Here is a 19,626-nt window from a genome sequence, read left to right as displayed (position 1 = left end):
TCCAGTGTACTGATGAGGAGTAGAGATTAGGGTTGAAGCTTATTTAGGTCCCACAGCAAGGGCATGGAGAGTTCGACCAGTCAGGCTAACTCCTGTATTTTTCCTCCCCCCCCCCCCAATGTCGAACAAACATAAATAAGATTTTGGACACTCTGGTCTGAAGATCCCTGACGCTTGGGTAAAACAGTCTTCTTGGGGGGGGGGGACAGCTTTTTTCTAAGGTCACTAGCATTGTGGGACCTTGAAAACATCCCTTTCTCTGAGCCTTTAGCAGCATGGCATCTGAGAAGCTACCCACTTTGTTTTGGTTGTCTGAGGAGTAAACAGATGCAATCTCCATGCTGTGTTTACCATCTAGGGCAGTGACTCTCAACCTTCCTAACGCTGTGACCCTTTAGTACACTTCCTCCTGTTGTGGTGACCCCCAACCACAAAATTATTTTCATTGCTACTCCATTAACTGTCATTTTGCTACTGTTATGAATCATAATGTAAATATCTGTGTTTTCTGATGGTCTTAAGTGACCCTGTGAAAGGGTCATTGGACCCCCAAAAGGGCTGCGACCCACAGGCTAAGGGCTTCTGGTGTAGAGCAATTTCACAGGCTCTGGCTTCAGCTGAGCATCCTCATTAGCCAGTCATGGGGTCCTCTACAGTGGTAGTCACTGGGGAAGCAAGCTATTGCCAGTACTGAGTCAGGTTTTGCTTTAGTGGCAGGAGATGAAGCAAGCTGGTTGAAAGGAGAATTATCTTTGTAACTCGGTATAGGGCGTGAGCTAGGTATGTGTGCATTCCCGGCATTGGCTGGTGGAGAGACAATAACCTCGCCTCAGTGTCTACAGCTCTGAAACGGAGAGAATTAGAAGTGTGAGGCAGTTTGGCTAAGGAACCATTATTGCACACTTGACCCTTAGCTCTAACTGCATTCTGGTGGGTGTTGCTTTTGTTGTGGGAGCCTGGGCAAGACAGCTGTGAACTTATTGTAAACTATGGATGGACAGAGTACAAAATGTTCTTCCCACAAGGCAGCCTTCTTTACACAAACTGTGATAAGTAAATGCACTTAAAAACAAGGACCTTTTAAAAATGCCCCGACACGTCTACATTACCTCTGTAGAAACAACAAAAGCCTGGGACAAATATTTTTGGCTCTTTTTCACATGACCAAAGATAGATAATAAGATATATAAAACTGGGTGTATTCCCCCAATGCATTTGTCTTTGCTTCATCTAACTGTAATTGCCACCTCATGGTTTGTTTGCCTTAATAATAAAAATAGACAACACTGTCTGCACTACTCTTGAGCTCAAACACCTTGAGCCCCTTGATTATCCCAATGTCACATCTTTGGAATATCCTTCGGCCCTTGGGGACTTAGCCTCTCTGGCTGCAGGGCAGGTCAACATTTGTTCTCAACACTGTATCATCAGAAGATACAGATGCTGAGCAGGGCACACAGTAGGGCTTCCCAAACTTACCAAGAAGCCTCTTGCTACAACGTCCAGATCTTCAATCCTGTAGTCAGGATTAATCTCACTCCCAAATCTTCAGATTTTAAAAATGACTGTCTTAGATTCATAAACAGATATGAACTGATGACAGACTCGACTCCCACCCTCCCAAAGAAACCTCTGTAAATAGAATGATGTTAAAATAGACTCTCTTGGGGAGTAGGGAGATGACTCAGTGGATAAGAGTACTTGGTATGAAAACAAGAGGACCCAAGTTCAAACGCCTAGCACCCATGTAAAAGTAAGGCATTGCCAAGTGTGACTGGGATCCAGGAATTGGGAGACAGAGATGGGCTGATGCTCTAGCAGCTTGCTGGCCAGCCAGTCAAGCAGAAACCACTAAGCCTTAGGCTCTGTAAGGGACTGTCCTCGTCTGTGTTCTATTGCCGTGATAAACACATGGCCAAAAGCAACTCGGCAGGGCTAAGGGGGAATTACATCCTACAACTTCCCGTCTACCTCAAAGGGAAGTCAGGGCACAAACTCAGGCAGGAACCTGGAGGCAAGAACTGATGCAGGGCCACAGGAGAACACTGCTTAGTGGCCTGCTCCTCTTGGCTCACTCACTTCACTTTCTTACAGAACCTAGGACCATGTGCCCAGGAGTGGCACCACCCAGAGTAGGCCGGGACTTCCCACATAATTATTAATCGAGAAAATGTCCCAAAGACTTGCCTAGAGGCAAGATGATTAAGGCAATCCCATAACTGAGATTCTCTCTTGCTGGATGACCTTAGCTTGTGTCGAGTTGACAAACAAACAAATACCCCACCTCTAATCATTGACATCATTTCTCAGCCTTTTGGAGAAGATCAAATGTAGAAACTAAGATCAAAAGTAATAAAGGAAAACACCCAATGTCCTTTAGTCTCTGCATGCTCATATGTGTATATGCGCACGCGTGTGCACACACGCACACACACACACACACACACACATACATACACACCACACACACACACACACACACACACACACACACACACACACACACACACACACACACTCGGCTCTTTAAAGATCCTCAAAACCTTCAGTACAACATCTGTTTCAAGGATAGAAAAGCCAATGGCCATAGCGTTGGAGACAGGTTTTTATGGCCATGTAATGGACATTACAGAGGAACTTGCACACAATGTGGATAATAGCGGTTGGCGTCTGTATTCCATTATGATGGATCAGGCACAGAATTACCACGTGTCATTCACACGACCCCAGCAGTTACGTACTGCCACCACCCCAGTTACAGTTAGGGAAGCTGACGCTGATCCAGGGTAAGCATTGACAATTGACCAGGGTATTGATCCACGCGGTCTGAAGCCAGAGCTCATATAGGCATCTACAGTGATAATGTTTTCCTTCTTCCTGACAAAAAAAGAGATCTAGATGAATTCTGATCCTCGGTGAGGAAAGCAGATGAGCTTTAGGAACAATGTTCATAAAGAGTCTGACTGGGAACATAAAGGGGGCAGTTAAGGTACCTAGAAAAATCCAAAAGGGACTTCAAAGCTGAGGTGGCACCAGAGCTGGCTGTTGAAAGACGTGAGAGTCACAGCAGCAGGCAGAGGTGAGGAAGAACGTGTACTCAGGTGACAAAGAAGGATTCATGGGGTCCCTAAACCTTCTGTTTAATAAACTCCAAGCGATACAGGCTGAGCTCATCTTTTATTGTCTCTGTGGGATTTGCGGTGTTAATCTGATCAAGGCTGAGCTCTGCCAGGTAAGATTCTCTCACGAGGCAAGCTGGCACGGGGCCGCCAAGCATTCTGCCTGATTGGCTTGAAATGGGAGACAAGGACTCTAGGGCAAAGTTCCAGGGGTCTCCTTGGTTCAAGCCTCCATCATTCATTTTAGCTACCTTCATGTGACCAAGAGACACCCATTCTCTCCCTTCCTTGCAGTGGTCTCCTTCCTTGGATGTCTTCATCAGTCCTGTGGTCTTCTATAGCTTCAAATAGGCTAGAGCGGTTTCAAGACTCCCCAGGCTTTGATGGCTCGTGGAAGTCTACTCTGCAGACATTCGTGATTTCTCGGTTATGATCTCTCTGCCCCTCGGGATATTCAGCCTTTCTCCATTTGCTTTCTCTTCTTTCCCCTAAAAAATCAGGGTTCTTCACTCCCTGTCACTGGCCCCTCTGCCTGCTTACAGGCTGTCCTCGGGAGACACCCCATGTAACCAACCATTCCTTGCCTGACCCCTCCTAGTTTCTTCACCATGTTTTCTGGGCTTTTCTTATCATCAGCTGATGGTCGCTCCCAGGGGAACCTTAGACTCAATGTGGACCTAATGTAAGGAGCTCCCCTACTGCATCCCTCTCCTTGAACTCACTCTGCCCCATCCAGAACAGGGAACTCCTTCCAGGACCTGCCCCTCACCCCACCTTCCACTGTTCCGTGCCCTTCTCTCCCTCCTGTTTCTCGGATTCACTTCCCTGTTCTACTCTCTTTCCATTATTCCACTTTATTTGGACAGCAACCGCCTTCCAGCTGCTCTCATTACCCCCCAGACTCCTGCTTCTCCAAGTTGGAAACTCAGGGTCCTCTGCTCGAGAGTCTCTGAGCACCAGTTATCACCAACACCCAACCCCTAGCTCAGTCTGGTAAATAAGACCTCGTGTAACCTGGTGTCACCTCAGAAGTCATCTTGACAAAGCAGCAAACAGCTTTCCGGGCTGCTTGTGAGTTTTAGTTATTCCATTCCTTCTACGTAGAGTCGCTTTCTCACTTCTAAAAACTTGGTCCCCACTAATTCACTCTTAAAGAAGCAGCCCAGATATTTGGCTCAGGAAAACTTCCCCAATGCACCGGGCAAGGAAGGGCTCCCATGGCATCCTGAACCTATCGTCCTGTAACAAAGGAATGAGATCACCGAGACTCTTTCTCTGTTGTCAGACAATTGTCAGCGTCTTGGTCATCTTTGCCCCAGTGCCTAATGCAACACCCAACAGGGAACAGACACCTTGTTATGCTGTTCACCAGAACATCACATCCTCAGATAAGTGAGCCTGACCTCCATCTTTGGACTCCAAGCAGCACTTGACAAATGGTCCATTAGTGACCGCTGATGCCATGGACAGCCATGCTGATAGGAGAATCTGGATCACACGGCTCCCCGTGTACCAGGGCATTCTTTCCCCGGGAAGCACACGTATTCTGAGAGAGGTTGAAAGGATCCAACTCTAGTAAGAGAAGTTCTGCTGGGTCTGCAGGAGATGGCAGGCCCTCCTGTGAGCTATACCACCAACAGTGAGTGAGAGGAGCTATTATGAATAAAGGGGATTATGGTAAAGAAAGGGGATTAGTTGCCACTGAGAGAGGTTACTGGCTGGGTTCTGGTTGTATCTAGAGGAGAGCTTTCTGATCCCACTGTCCATTGAGATGATGAGGGTCCCTCTTCCATGTCTGTCACCCTTGTGCTTTGTCCCTGTTTTTGCAACTTCAACATTTAAATGGTAAGCAAGGCAGTCAGGGTCAATAAGAGGAGCCTCTGTTGATCCTAATGAGCCTCTAACCCTTGGAGGGTGGGGGACCCATATTTACACCCACCTCTGGCTGATCCTCCAGCAAAACCAGTCAGGCTGGTTACAATGTATTATTAGAAAACCCACATGCCTGTCCTTGGAACAGCAGGGACACTTGGGAGGTGGGGGAGGAAGGCCATGGTGGGAGCAGGAACACGCACCTCATAGGGTTTTCAGAGAGTGGGTTTAAAGCTGCCCCACCCCTTATATAGCTCCAGGGACATGGAGAACCTTTACAAAGGGCAATGAGATTCAAGAGGCCAACAAAGCACCTAGTATACAGCAGGAGGGGGTACTTTTGAAATGCTAGCTCCTGACACAGGAGGAGAGGTGCTAGCACCTTCTGAATGACATTCACACAGGCTGAGACGGCTGGACAGAGATGATTGACACCTGTTGCTCCCCAGGGAGTTGGCCCAGCACAGTGAGGGAGGGGTGTTGCCCAGAGACCCCCTCTGCTGATCCTGCAGAGCCTCTGCCCCACCTCTTGCTGAACGTGAGTGTGAGGGAGGTGAGGTTCAGTTTCAAGGGAGGAATATTCTAGGCTGTGTGGGAAGTGATGTTCTTTACAGACTTCATTGTTAATCACTCTCCTTTCTCCCACCTCACCCTCCTTTTCTTTTCTTAACTGGAAAAGACATCAAAATTGGAAGATTGGATCTTCAAACAACCCCTAAAACCAACATGTATGTCTTCCTAAAAACCGTAATGAGTTGAGACCGACATTGAAATCTCCACCTATTTCATGGTGGGGTTAGGGTAGAGGAGGGACCACCACCACCACCACCACCACCACCACCATCACCACCACCAACACCACCACCACCACCAACAACAACAACAACCAAACCCTTTCCTTTTCCGGCTCTGTTCAGTCAGAGGGTAAATGGGGGAAAGCATGGGGGAACACAGCTGAGGTGCAGAAGGTGGCAGGTGGACTTGCATCTTTTTACTGTGATTTGTTTTAATTTGTCAGGGGTCTCCTCTCTGGGCTCTCCTGGGGAAACAAGGGACCCCCAGGGGGTTGGGACTGGCGCTGGGTGTGAGAGTGCTGAGAGACTATGCCTACAGGCAAGCATCGAAACACATCCTCCTGTTCACCACCAGCCCCTGCTCTCCAGCTCATCTCTGCAGCTCCAGAAACTGGGTTTCGTGTGGCTGAGCATCTCAGTCGAGCCTCAGTGTGGCACACACAGTTTTCAGTCCACAGCTGCCTTAGGAGGGATGAGCCTTTCAGGCCAAATCACCTCAGAACCTTCCCTGTCCTGGCAGTTGCTCAGGGCTGTTAAATTTGTTTATTAACCTCTTCCTGCCCCAATGCTGGACCCGATATGGGTGCAAGTGTGACCCTGTGACACAGTCCACAAATTCTTAGCACCTCCAAGACCCCATCCCTATTCTCAATCTGGAGAGAGAGAGAGAGAGAGAGAGAGAGAGAGAGAGAGAGAGAGAGAGAGAGAGAGAGAGAGCGCACACGCATTACCTCCAAAAGATGATCTGCCCCAAGGAAGCCATGGTGAGGGAGTTTCTTCACACAGTCCTGCTGTGTGTGAGGCTAGATTCTGGAGAGTGGTGCTGCCTGCCTGCTGCTGCCCCGCTGCCCTCCTGGGTGTTGTGACTCACACTGGATTCCTGTATGCTGTTTTTAAATAGTGCAGGCTGGGAGGGGTGTATGTAGCTGTGGACGGCTCAGGTATGAGGAAACAGCTCGGTGAAGCCAAGGCCCAGGGATGCCTTTCTAGGTCCTGACCAGTGAGACAGTGAGGAGAAGTTTCCCACTCTTCACCTCAGGGCTTGAATTCACACAGGTCAGTTGCACAAGGCACAAGAAAGAGTTAGCTAGCTAAGGGGATCTAAGCTCACTGAGGAATTCCAGGAGGCTGCAGAGTTGGTGGAAGTGCTGATCCCTGCTGGTGCTGACCTCAGACATTGGCTGGGTCACCCCTGATAGAGTCTGTCCCTCATGCATCTGATCCCTGCTGGTGCTGACCTGAGACAGCAGACTGGGTTCTCCACCACAGTCATTCTCATACATATGATTTCTACTGGTACACCATAGAGAGGCCATGAACTGAAGTGACAAGAACCCTGGGGTGCCACTGAAGACCTCTGACAAAACTAGATGACTGAATCTCTTCTGGCTTCTTTCAGTGAGAGGGTGAGGACACCTGTCCCCTACCCCATTTCTCATTGCTGTTTTGAGATTCCAGAGATGTTGAGGATATATTGCCCAGAAAATTGTTCAAGGTGAGTGGATAGCATTCCTATTTCTCTCCCTCCCCCTCTCCCTCTCCCTCTCCCTTTCTCTCTCTCCCTCCCTCTCCCCCTCTCTCTCTTTCTCTCTCTCCCCCTCTCTCTCTTTCTCTCTGTCCCTTTCTCTCTCTCCCTCTCTCTTTCTCTCTCTCCCCATCTTCCTCTCTTCCTCTCTTCCTCCCTCCCTCCCTCCCTCTCTTTCTCTCTCTCTCTCTCTCTCTCTCTCTCTCTCTCTCTCTCTCTCTCTCTCTCCTCCCCCACCCCCTCTCTCTCCTTTTGAGATGGGTCTCACACTGATCCCTGGCTGGCTGGCTGGCTTGAAACCCACTATGCTGACTATGTAGCCCAGGCTACCTCATACTTCCTATCAATCCTCCTGCTTTCAAAGGAATAAAACTTGTTTCCTTCATACTACCCTCTACCCTTGGAAGGGGAGTGTCCTCGATGGCTAGATGACTTTCCCAGGCCTTCTGTGGCCATTCCAGGATGGGACTTTGGGACTCTCCCCCAGAGAATAGAGCTGAGAAGGCCTGAGTGACGAGAGGAGACGACTTCAGAAGAAAGGACTGAGCTTGACAGGCACAAGGAGGTTGATTTCCTGGGTGGTTTCAAGAATGCTTTGCCTTTCTCTAAAGCAGTAGTTCTCAACCTTCCTGATGTGATGACCCTTTAATACAGTTCCTCATGTTGTGCTGACCTCCAACCATAACATTATTTTCATTGCTACTTCATAACTGTAATTTTGCTACTGTTATGAATCCTAGTGTAAACACCTGCTATGCAGGCTGTCTGATACATGACCCCTATAGGGGTTATGACAGCAGGTTGAGAGCCACTGTTCTAATCTCTTAGGATGTTAGTGGGATTAGGAAAGGCTGCCTGTGCTTTCCCTTCTCCTAAAGTAAACACAGAGCAATGCCCTGGAACCTATGAAGTGTCCATGGAGATGGGTCCTTCCTGGGTTCGGGAAGCTGAACTCACTGGAGGCAGTGGTTTCTTTAGATCTATACATTCTGAGCAAGGGCACAGAGGTCCAACTACTCACTGAGCCCTAAAAAGAGTGGCCCCACCTCCAATACTCCTTCAGCTACCCACTACATATCATCACTAAGATCTGAGGAAGATCCTGGAAGAAACCAAGGTTGCCCCGTAGATAGCCCTCTAAGGGAGAAGATATCAGGGGTAGGTGCACACCACCCTGTAAGAAAGGTAAGGAAGCTGGCTAAAGCAGTCCACAGGCCACACAGTGGGCATTACCACAACGGACCGGGTTGTACAGCTGAAGAGCATTCTGACGTTTCTGGAGGAGCAAACTGACATCACTCCAGTTCTGGCTGGCAAAGGCCAGTGTGTGTGTGTGTGTGTGTGTGTGTGTGTGTGTGTGTGTGTGTGTGTGTGTGTGTGTAGACAGAGAGAAAGACAGATGGACAGACAGAAAGCCAGAAGCTTTGATCCCTCTCCAGCACTTGAGGGACATGCACTGTTCTCTATGACTCTGCTAATGTCCCCACCCTGCCCAGGCTTCTCTGTGATTGTGTCCTCTGACCACTCTTCACACAGCGCCATGTCCCTAGAGTGCTCTCAACCACTGCTGCTTCAGCTGCCCTGGATCTGGACTCTTGAACACCTGTGCCCTTTCAGCTCTGGCTCTACACAGCCTGCTGCGGACTGAGCCTCTCCACTAGGCTCTCCCCTGGAGAGCCCTCCACTAGACAACATCATCTGCACCTGCAGCCCCACCCATCTTCCTCATTACAGCTCTCAGAACACAGCGACCTGGCAGGCTGTTGAAGAGGCAAAGGGAAACGTGCCCTCCGTCCTCTGAAAGATCAAGGGAATAAGCCTGCAATGGAAGATTAAAAAGAAAAGATATAAAATTGGTTAACATCCAAAAGGAGAAAGACTCGCACAGGGAGACTCGCAGGGGTGATTAGTCACTCACTTAACGTTATTAAAAACCATCATGCTCTGTTTGCTATAAGGACAGTTCAGGGGTTCATAGTGCTTATCAGAGGACTGTGAGGTTTCCAAGTAGTCTCATTGGAATTTAAATGTGCAGAAGGGAAAGATAATATCTTCTCATTCTTACTGACCTCAACGGGGCTTCTCGGTAGGGTGGGGCAGCTCACTCTTAAAAGAGATGGGGAATTCCAGCGTTTCCATCCAGCCTTGGGTGGGCAGAAGCAAGCTTTTCCTTTAGGTCACATGCTTCATGTGTCTGCACACACCATAGCAGCCGTCTCTGGACTCTCCCTCCTTGATGACTTTGCTACAGTGGTCAGAACAAAGTGACACAGGCCGGGCGGCCCAAACAATGGGCTTTATCCCTTTTTGATTCTGAAGGCTTTAAGTCTGCAGATGATGTACTGGCGGCTTCACGTCTCCTGAGGTCCATCACAGACAGCAGCCTGCGGTCTTTCCAGAGTGTTTCTCTGCAGAGCAACTTCCTCATCTCATCCTCCTGTCAGGACATCAGCCATCTTTAAGTAAGGCCCGCCCTAAAGGCCTCAATCGAACTTCACAGCTTCTTTACTGGTGCTGTCTCCAGTGTGCTGACATTCTGAGGTTCTTTAAGGGTTAAGCTTAAGGAGGGAGAAAATTCAAACGACAGCCTTCTTTTATGCGTCCAAACCTACTCTCCAATATGACTAGGCTCCCACTAGTTTCCAATTGACATAAATTATTAAATTTGTTAAAATAATTTAGTGGCTTGGGGAGATGGCTCAGTGGGTAAGAGCTCTTTCACTGTGCAAGAGCAAGATCCTGAATTTGAACCCCCAAAGTCCAGGTGAAGCCAGACATAGTAATTTGTATCTGCGTTCTCAGTAATGCAGTGAGGTGGGGGAGCTGCAGAATCTCTGGAAACGTAAAGCCAGCAGCAACGACAAAGTGACCATCACACACATATACACACACACCTGCACACACGTGTGCACACACACATGCACACACACATGTACACACACACACCTCCACACACACATGCACATACACACATACACATGCACACACATGTATACACACATACACACATGCACACACATGTACACACACACCTGCACACACACACACACACACACACACACACACACACACACACACGAAGTGAAATCAAAAGAAATCCTTTGTTTTTGGGTGAGTGGGTAGAGCTGGGCAGACGGCTCAGCAGTTAAAAGCATCTTACAGAGGACCCAGGTCCTGTGTACTTCAGTTCCAATGCCGCCTTCTGATGTCTGAGGGTTCATGTGCACACATGGTGAATATACACACACCCAGGTACACATACGCCCATAAAATAAATGAATTAAACAAATTTCATTGTTTTACAAGTGTCATTGTTCCTGGACGCAGCCCCTAGGGGGCATTTGACACACTTGTGTAATGCAGAATTCCTAAACACAAGCTGTCTCCCTCCCTGCGCTGTGTGGAGTAGACATTTCCTGCTGCTTTCTCTAAAGTGCCATGCTCGCCCAGGCCTGACTCTATGCTGCTCTCCACCTGGAGTCCATCCCTACCTTTTCCTTGTGTTACACAGATCTGTGGTCTCCCTGCTCCCACGTGAACCTCTGAGACTGTGATTGCCACTGTTGACTTGTCTGTCACCTTTACTAATCCCACCATAAAAATAGGAAGGGCGTCTTAACCTCCTTTGTCTTTCACACTAACAGGAGGCATGCAAGAACAAGCGGTCACTAAATATTTGTTGAATAAACACATCTGTTCTTTTCACAGCGCACAGCCATGGCCCTGTTTCCTGTTTCTACATCTGTCTCCTTACAGGTATACAAGCTCCTGGAGGATAAAAACCATATTTTTCTTTGTCACCAGGTCCTAGCACCAACCCAGACATAAAGGGACTCGGTAGCACTTGATGGATGGGAAGAGGGATGGGCTTGGATTGTGACCCATCAATCAAGCATTTCCTGGAGCTGTCTGGAGAGCTGGATCGACACTGTTAACAGCAGAAGTGAGCATGCTGCCTTGGGAAAGAAGGAACCATTTAGGCTTGGGTGCAAAAGGAAAAGGGGAGGCAGAGATAATTTGTTTTTTGAAATAAAATCCGTTTCCTTTTTATTGATCTTGAGAGAGAAAGTGACAGAGACAAATTGAACGCACGTGGACTCAAAAAGCCCTCTCGTGAACTTTTTAGGCGGTTCACACAGCTGAAACTGAGCTGCAAACTTCTCACCGAGTATCGTACATTTCCCTGTGCACCAGGCTTTATGTCTCTGGGGACAGCAGCTCCTGGTCAGGCCAGGAAGAGCATCCATACCTGTGTGAGGCTTCTCCAGTTTTCACACAAGACCCCTCACACGACCCTTACCACAAATAACCCTGGGATGGAGTGTTACAACTGGGGGAGTCTAGGCCTCAGGGATGGGCGAGCTGTCCAAAGCCAACCAATCTGTGTTTCCCCCAGTTTATATATGAAATCATATTAACAGAAATATCACAAATTTCAAAGGGTTTTTTCAGTAATTTATTTTATGTATATATATCTTAGGGTTTTACTGCTGTGACAGACAGCATGACCATGGCAAGTCTTCTATGGGACAACATTTAATTGGGGCTGGCTTACAGGTTCAGAGGTTCAGGACCATTACCATCTGGATGGTGGCATCCAGACAGGCATGGTACAGGAGGAGCTGGGAGCTCTACATCTTCATCTGAAGGCTGCTAGCAGAATACTGGCTTCCAGGCAGCTAGGACTAGGGTCTTAGAGCCCACACCCACAGTGACACACCTACTCCAACAAGGCCACACCTCCTAATAGTGCCACTCCCTGGACCGAGAGCATATACAAACCGTCACCGTATATAAGTGCTCTGTCTGCACACGCACCAGAAGAGGTCATCAGACCCCACTACAGATGGTTGTGAGCCACCATATGACAGCTGGAAAATGAACGAGGGACCTCTGGAAGAGCAGCCAGTGCTTTTAAACACTGAGCCATTTCTTCAGCCTCCAGATTTCAAAGTTCTTGAACCTGCAATTCAGAGACCAAACTTGTAGCTTGTCTACAAATGTTATCTCTCATAGTCTCCGGACATTTGCCTGGAGTTTCTCAGAAGGGCTGCTGGGATCATGCACTCCTGTATTGGTGCCTTGGAGCAATCCATGCCCCAACACTTGGCCTTTGTAACGTTAGCAGTCGTGGTACAGGTAGGCTACTTAAGCCTCTGGAATATCTGATGTGGCCACTAAGCCCTCTTCTGCCGCCTGTGAAGGGTGATGAGTGGAGAGCCCTGGAACACCAGCCCCTAGCTGACTGCCAGCTGATTTCAGCCACACACAACTTCAGGTGAGAGGAACCCTCCTGCTTAGAATTACACAATGGAGAACAAAGAGAGCAGCTGTTATCTTAGTATTACATTAAGAGTGGGTTGTTACCCAAGTGACAGATAACTGGCACTCTAGTCTCTCACTTTACTCCTCTCCACTTTTCTCTCTCATGTTCTCTGCTTCCGAAGCTACTTCTTGTGTCATTTCACTATTGCCAGCACACATTAAGTCAACTCTGATCTCTCTAGCAAAAATGGTACCTTGTTTCTAAATTGGAACAGCACTAAGACATGTTATATACGCACACACGTATATAACCATATGTATGCGTGCCTTGGAGTTTTAAGAAAGAAAAACATTGTTATTGGATCTGAATGCAGGAAAGCAATACCTAGGGGCCATGTTAGTTAGGTTTGTCTTTGTGACAAATACTTGGGGGAGTAAAATAGGCAAGATTTATTTTGGCTCACTTCTGCAGGGTTCCAGTCCAAGGTCAGCTGTCTCCTCCAGTTTCACCCTCAGGCAAGGTGCAACATCATGGCTTTCAGCTGTGGTAGCACCAAGAAGCTCACCTCGGGGTAGCCAGAAAGGAGAAAAGAGAATAAGACAGGAATGCCAAGGCATGACAGACTCTTCATAGACACGCCTACTAGCCTACTTCCTCCAACCAGGCTGTTCCTCCTCATAGTCCCCCTTCGGAGCCCATCTGTGGACTAAGCATCAATGATTAAGTTGGAGCCATCAAGAAGCCTTTAACACATAAAACTTCAGGAGGGCTCTTAATAGGCAAACCACAATAGGGACCCTCAGCTTTCTAAAGCAAGAGACAAACGGTTTAAGACATATTTCAGGTACCCTTTTATATCCTAGTATAGTTCAAGGCCAGCTCTAAAAACAATACCTTGTGGTTATCGAGGTGTGGTGGTTTGCATGAGAAACGTCCCCACAGGCTCCGGTATTTGAACAGTAAGTTCTCAGTTTGTTTGGGAGGGCTTAGGCAGGGCAGCCTTGAGAGGAAGAACATCCCTGGGGACCGGCCGTGAGATTATATGGACACACCCTTATTCCAGTTTGTGCTCTCTGCTTTGCTGCCTGCATTTAAAGTCGGAAGCTCTCAGCCTGCTGTTCCTGCCACCATGCCTGCTGCTTGCTCTCACAGTTTCCCATGGTGATGGATTCTTACGCCGCTGGGACTGGATACGACTAACTCTCTGTTCTTGGTCATGGCGTTTCATCAGAGCAACAGAAGAGTGACTAGCACACAAAGCTTTGGAATTTTAAGACGGTTTGCTAAAGGAGATCTCTGAAATGCGTTTTTATTTGTAGTTGGCACATAGCACTTAGATGTAACTATTTTTATGGAGGGCAGGGTGACATTTAATACATGTGTGCAGTTTTAACCGATCAGATCAGGGTCACTGGAATATCTGTCATCTCAGCCCTATGTCCTTGCTTTGTGTTGAAGAAAATTCAAGATTATTTCTTGTAGCTATTTTGAGACTACCACTGATTATTGTCGAGTGTATTTAGGAGAAAGGTCTTAGATTCAGCAGAGCCAGCAAGAACAGACCTTGCAATCTTATTGTAGAAAGCCCCAAATGGTTCAGTGCGGGTTGGTTCCTGTTACTTAGTCAATATTAAGGAGTTAGACTAGAAATATAGTCCATTGATAGATTGAGCGGTTGCCTAGCAAGCACAAGGCCCTGGCTTCAAGCCACAGTCCTGAAAAATTAAGGAGTTATATTTCATCTGAGGGGAGCAGTGTCTGAGGCAGACGCCATGCCTTTTCTCTAGCTTCCCGCTTCCCTTTCAATCCCACACCCCAGACACAGACTCCTGGGAGCCCACCCACAGGCTTACCAGTGTGTAATTTTATGTTTGCCATTCTCACTAAGGCAGAATACACTGGAGCACAGATGAAATCTCTGGTCAGCTGACTCCAAGTTCAGGGCTACCCCATTAGGGTAACTGACCACAGCTCTCTTTCCTATCAGAGTGGGGATACTGCTCTGGAAAACAGCAGCCAGGCAACTCTGACCAAGTCGTTGGAGGTGGTCGTTGTGGCACATGACGTGGTCAGCCAAGCTGTCACAGAGAGCTGGCAGACACAGCTGGCGTGTGTGGGTGCACAGTCTGAGGCGTGAGGGGACTAGCAGGCTTGTTCCTTCTGAGGACTGTAGGAAAAGGATCTGCCCCATGGGCAAGTGCTTCTCTCCTTACCCTGGAGGAGGTCTCCCCTTCCTGTTTACACACTGTCCTCTTTGCTCACAGGTCAGGATGTTTCTCCTTGTTGTAAAGTGTACCTGCCATATTTGCTTATTACCCATGCTGAAGACCTCACTGAAACATCCTTACTTCTGCAGCGAGTTTTTCTCCAAGGAAGGGTATGTTCTGAGTTCCTGAGGAGGGAGGTGTTGTCAAGACTTCAATACGTCATTTTGGGGCTGGAGAGATGGCTCAGTGGTTAAGAGCACTGACTGCTCTTCCAGAGGTCCTGAGTTCAATTCCCAGCAACCACATGGCGGCTCACAACCATCTGTAGTGGGGATCCACTGCCCTCTTCCGGTGTGTCTGAAGACAGCAACAGTGTATCAAATACATGAAATAAATAAATAAATCTTTTTAAAAAAAGTCATCTTGGAGGGTACCGAAATGGTTTTGTTCCTTCTTAAGTTGTATGTTGAAATGAAATAATTTTTGCTTGAACACTTTCTCAGAGTTGAAGGTTGAACCCACAGCCTTGTATGCACTAGAAAAGTGCTCTAACCACTGAGCACACCCATGAGACCCCATATGCTGAAATCTGAACCCTCGGGGTAATGGGAGGTGTTGGGGGGTGATTTAGGATCAGATCAATGCCTTGATAGAAGGAGCCCTGGAGACCACTCTCACCGCCTCCTCTCTCTGCCACATGAAGAAACTACAAAAGGTCAGCAGTTCCTATCCCAGAATAGTCTCCCATCAGACCTCCATCACAATGGCACCTCAGTCTTGAACTTCCAGCCCAAGACTGGAACTCTGGGAAACGAACGTTGTTTAAGCTGCCTGGGATGTGGTTATGGCAGCCTAATGGGACAACTCCATTGCCTCAGTCTCTCGGGACACCCTCTTTCCTCAGCAGCATCTAAGGGCTATGGCCAGAGGCTGGATAGGCTATGGGTATTCATAACCATGGCTTTGGAGAGCTGCTCACCTGCAGGAGGGACAGCCAGAGCAGTGAACAGTGACCTGTTGCTGTCACTCAAAGGAGAACTAGTGTTACCTGACCTATTGACAAGATCGGCCCTGGGTCTTCCTAGTCAATGGAAGATGGGTAGGCACCACATGTGCTTCTCATAGGACCTGGTCTCCCCAGTGATGCCACCCGTGGTTATGAAAAACACCTTTCGTGCCGAAGCCACTGAGATTTAAGAGTTGTTTGTTCTTGGCCTTGATGCACTCTTGAGTGTCACAACCTTCTCAAATAGAAAAAAAAAAATGCTTTAACTAATAAGCGTAGTTCTGTGGCTGTCCCTCTGAGGTAAAACCTCAGCTAGGAGGCTGTGCTGCAAGAAAAAGAATATACATGTGTGAGTGTGTAGCGGACACAAGGGTAAATGACACGTGACTCAAAGTATAATATATGGCTCTATGACAGGACTAGACAAGCAAAATAATTACCTTTGCAATCTTAGAACAGGGAAGGGCTAAACACAGTTCAAAATCCAGAATCCAAGACCACAGGGCAGTGGTTCTCAACCTGTGGGTTGATATTCTGCATATCAGATATTTACATTACGATTCATCACAGTAGCAAAATTACGGTTATGAAGAAGCTACAAAATAATTTTATGGTTGGGGTCACCACAACAGGAGGAACTGTATTACAGGGGTCTCAGCATCAGGAAGGTTGAGAGTGCTGTAGACAGTGATGCATTGCGTAAAAACAGAAAGTAGCCCAGGAGAATTAGCAAGTAAAAGACCTTAGGCTGGGGTATAGCTGGAGGGCTGAATGACCTAAAGTCTCTTTACTTTACCACCTTGTACTGACCTCTTATGCTGCCTCCAGCCTCAGCTCTCTTATATCCTGCTCCTGATGGGTCTGGTCTAACCTCAGCCCTCTTATTTGCTACTGCCATTGTGTCAGCAGCAGACACAACTCAGAAACTCCAAACACGTGGGCACTGGTACTGACTCACTTGCTGGTATTTTGTTGTTTTTAATTTTTTTAAACCGTCTTGTGACCACCCTAAGAAGGCATTTGGCCTACCAGGTGGCTGGTTACTTCCATCCCGTTTACTGACAGCGAAGCACAAGGCACTGGTGGAACACAGACGACCCATCTCAGCCGAGTCCGTCTTGAGCATAAAGTGGCCATTGTTTCAAGTTAATACTTTCAGTGGTGACTTGTTGTAGATTTATAACTGGCACCGGTTGTAGGTTAGTGCGGTCCTGCGTCTGTCTACCTCAGGGCTCGGGCTGCCCAGGGAGGCTGGATGTGGGAGGTTTGACCACGCTTACCCCACACTGCCGCTGTGTCCGACTGTGGGAAGCCCCAGGATGTCACTCCGGGGAGTAGGAAGTGCTGTCTGTGTCACAGGACACAGCCTGAGCTGGCTCAGGGGTCCCCAGACCTGCAAGGAGGCCGGGGCCATTGGGTTCTCAGGCTCTTGGGCATCCAGGCACCACTGGGATGCCACAAAAGAGCTGAGAACGGAATGGGGGCCTGCAGGGCTGGATCTAGCCCTAGGCTGAGGGGAAAGAGGGGGAGCTACTGCTGGTACTGCAGGGAGAGTCTTTGGCTGGTTGGCGGTAAGCTGCAGGCTTAGTGGCTGCCACTGGGAGAACAGGGAGGCTTTCCTTGAGAGATTTAATGACAGCTCTGTAGAAGGTCTTCTCTGTGGCTCCCCATGGTGGATCTTGACAAACAGAGACAGCCCATGTTTTTAAGGCATTTATTGTTATAGCAGAAAGTGGATAAGTAAAACCATACCTCACTTCTCAAGAGTGGGACTGAGATTAAATACCTTTTGCAGGGAGGAGTGTCTGGGAAGGAAAGCTTATTGGCTAAGCCTCCAGGCCTTTAGGTACCTCATTACAATAGAAATCTGTCTTGAGCCTGCGTGATCTGTGGTCTGTCCTCTACCTGTGGAGGGGCTTGGGGCGTTGCCCTTACATAACTAATGAACACAAATCTATAGAGGGTTGCGAACTAGTGACCAGCCTGGTTTCCTGGGAGTCAGGTGGAAACACCGTCCCTTCAGGGTCTCTGGGGTTCAAGTCTCCTCAACCAGGAACCAGGGTACCTTTCACTGTCCCACAGCTTGTGACACAGGAAAAGAAAATATCATTGATGCATTCAACAAAAAAGAGAACCAAAGACAAAATGGCAGGTGGAGGAAGCTCTCATAGCTCATTCCCTGAGGGGGAGGGGCTGGTTCTCATGTAGAAGCTTCCTGTAGTTCCAGAGAAGACTGGCTGAAGAATACAAGTTTACTGTGTTACAAAGAAATCACAAATGCATTCAAAATGTATGAAAACACAATCTCAGCCATAAGATTAATGCAAGTAAAGCTACAGGGATTTGAATGTCACAGACTGACCAGACTGGCTAGCTAGCAATGTTACTGGGGGACAGGCATTTTCATACACTGACGCTGGAGTGTAGCCAACAGAACAATTTGGTAATACCAGTGACAATGACAAACACATGGGTAGTTTACTCTAGTCTCATTCTAAAAGTGTATCCTTCAAACAGACCAAGAAACCAAAGGCCCAAAGGGTTTCCCTTCCACACTTCCAATACCAAGAATCTGACGGCAACTTAAACCTTGCGAAGGAGAGAGAGGTGAGCAAGTCATCTGGACTATAGAATGCTATGCAAATATGAAAACAGATAAGGAAGCTGCCATGTACAAGATGAAAAGCTAGTCAAGATATTAGTGAATGAGGCCAATTGCAGAGGGACACACACTTGTGTCTGTCCCACACTTCCTTCAAGGCACTGGTGAGATTTAGGTTTGCTCGTGCAATGCTCACAGTACATGGCCTGCTTTTCTTCTCTCTCATACTCCTATCTTTCCCATCCTTCCGACTCCATACGAAGCCCATTCATGACCATTCATGCTGTTAACCTTTTCTGAATTCTCCTTGCTCTTCCCATGCACATCCTGACTCCTACCTGTCATGTCCTTGGAATAAATCACCATCCCTTATAACATTCCCTTATGTCCCTTATGGACAAGAATCGGCTTGATTCGTCTTTGTAAATGAGGTAAACAGTGTAGTAGCAGGCAAGCTCAGAGCTTGGTGCCTAGAAAACTCTCAGCAGGAGAAAACAAAAATGGCACCAGACCACAGGCTCTTGCCACAGAGCTCCGAGGAGTCTGAGACAGGTGGAGGCTTTGAAGGGGGACATCACAGTGGAAAAGGAGTCCACAGAACCTGCAATAGCTCCTGAACAACCATGACGACGACAACAACAACAGCAACAACAACAGCAACAAGGCAAGTCTTAGAAGTGGACTCATGAAGTTGGAAGGAAAGATGGCAGAATAGAGTCGCACATGGCAGAGAATATCAATTCTATACCCTTCACTGCTGTGTCTCAGCCAGCAGCTGCAAGCACAAAGGTCATGCCCAATGAGCTGTGGAGCTATGGACACCCATGTCAGGGAGATGTGCAGCACCCTGAGCTCCCAAAGAACACGTTATTACTGAGTAGAACCAGTATGCTGACCTGTCAGCACATGGGTCATGCATAGTGGCCTGCACCAAGGACAGGTGTGTAGCAGCCTGGATCCCCAGCAGAAACGTCATTACTGAGTAGGGCCGGTCCTAGGCCCACTGGGGCAACCTTAACATGGAATCGCCTGCATGTTTACAGCCTGTGCTGCTTTCTGTTCTGGGAGTCAGAGAGTGCAGTGCTGTTTGTTCACAGACTATAAGCACAAAGGTCCACCCTGGCGAGGATTGGGATGGTAGACATCAAGATCAAGGAAGTGTGAGGCAGCCAGAAGCTCACACAGAACCTTTGCCCAGAACCCTAGCCTAGCTGCAAATCCCCGTGACTCTGGGC

The 19,626-nt window shown here is 48.0% G+C and overlaps 1 protein-coding gene and 1 long non-coding RNA gene across 4 annotated transcripts in view; one reads left to right on the top strand and one right to left on the bottom strand.

Annotated features, from left to right (window-relative positions):
- Nucleotides 1-6,642, bottom strand: part of Vtcn1 (V-set domain containing T cell activation inhibitor 1) — a 68,084-nt gene extending 61,442 nt beyond the window's left edge. Inside the window, exon 1 of the mRNA NM_001024244.1 lies at nt 6,517-6,642. Within this exon, the coding sequence (NP_001019415.1) occupies nt 6,517-6,548 (32 nt within the window). The 5' untranslated portion in view covers nt 6,549-6,642. The remainder of the gene's footprint in view (nt 1-6,516) is intronic.
- Nucleotides 5,269-11,358, top strand: LOC147996456 (uncharacterized). 3 transcript variants are annotated; one of them, XR_015672386.1, is made up of 3 exons: nt 5,269-5,529; nt 7,185-7,280; nt 11,115-11,358. It is a non-coding gene; the product is annotated as an uncharacterized LOC147996456 (long non-coding RNA). The 3 variants fall into 3 exon arrangements; XR_015672385.1 differs by lacking the exon at nt 5,269-5,529 and adding an exon at nt 6,710-6,841; XR_015672384.1 differs by lacking the exon at nt 5,269-5,529 and having other exon boundaries at nt 6,905-7,280.
- The last annotated feature ends 8,268 nt before the right edge of the window (nt 11,359-19,626 follow it).

This window comes from Rattus norvegicus, chromosome 2, assembly GCF_021556685.1.
Source record: "Rattus norvegicus strain SHRSP/BbbUtx chromosome 2, alternate assembly SHRSP_T2T, whole genome shotgun sequence".
In the NCBI taxonomy this organism is placed as follows: Eukaryota; Metazoa; Chordata; class Mammalia; order Rodentia; family Muridae; genus Rattus; species Rattus norvegicus.
This window is presented reverse-complemented; position numbering and strand designations above follow the sequence as displayed.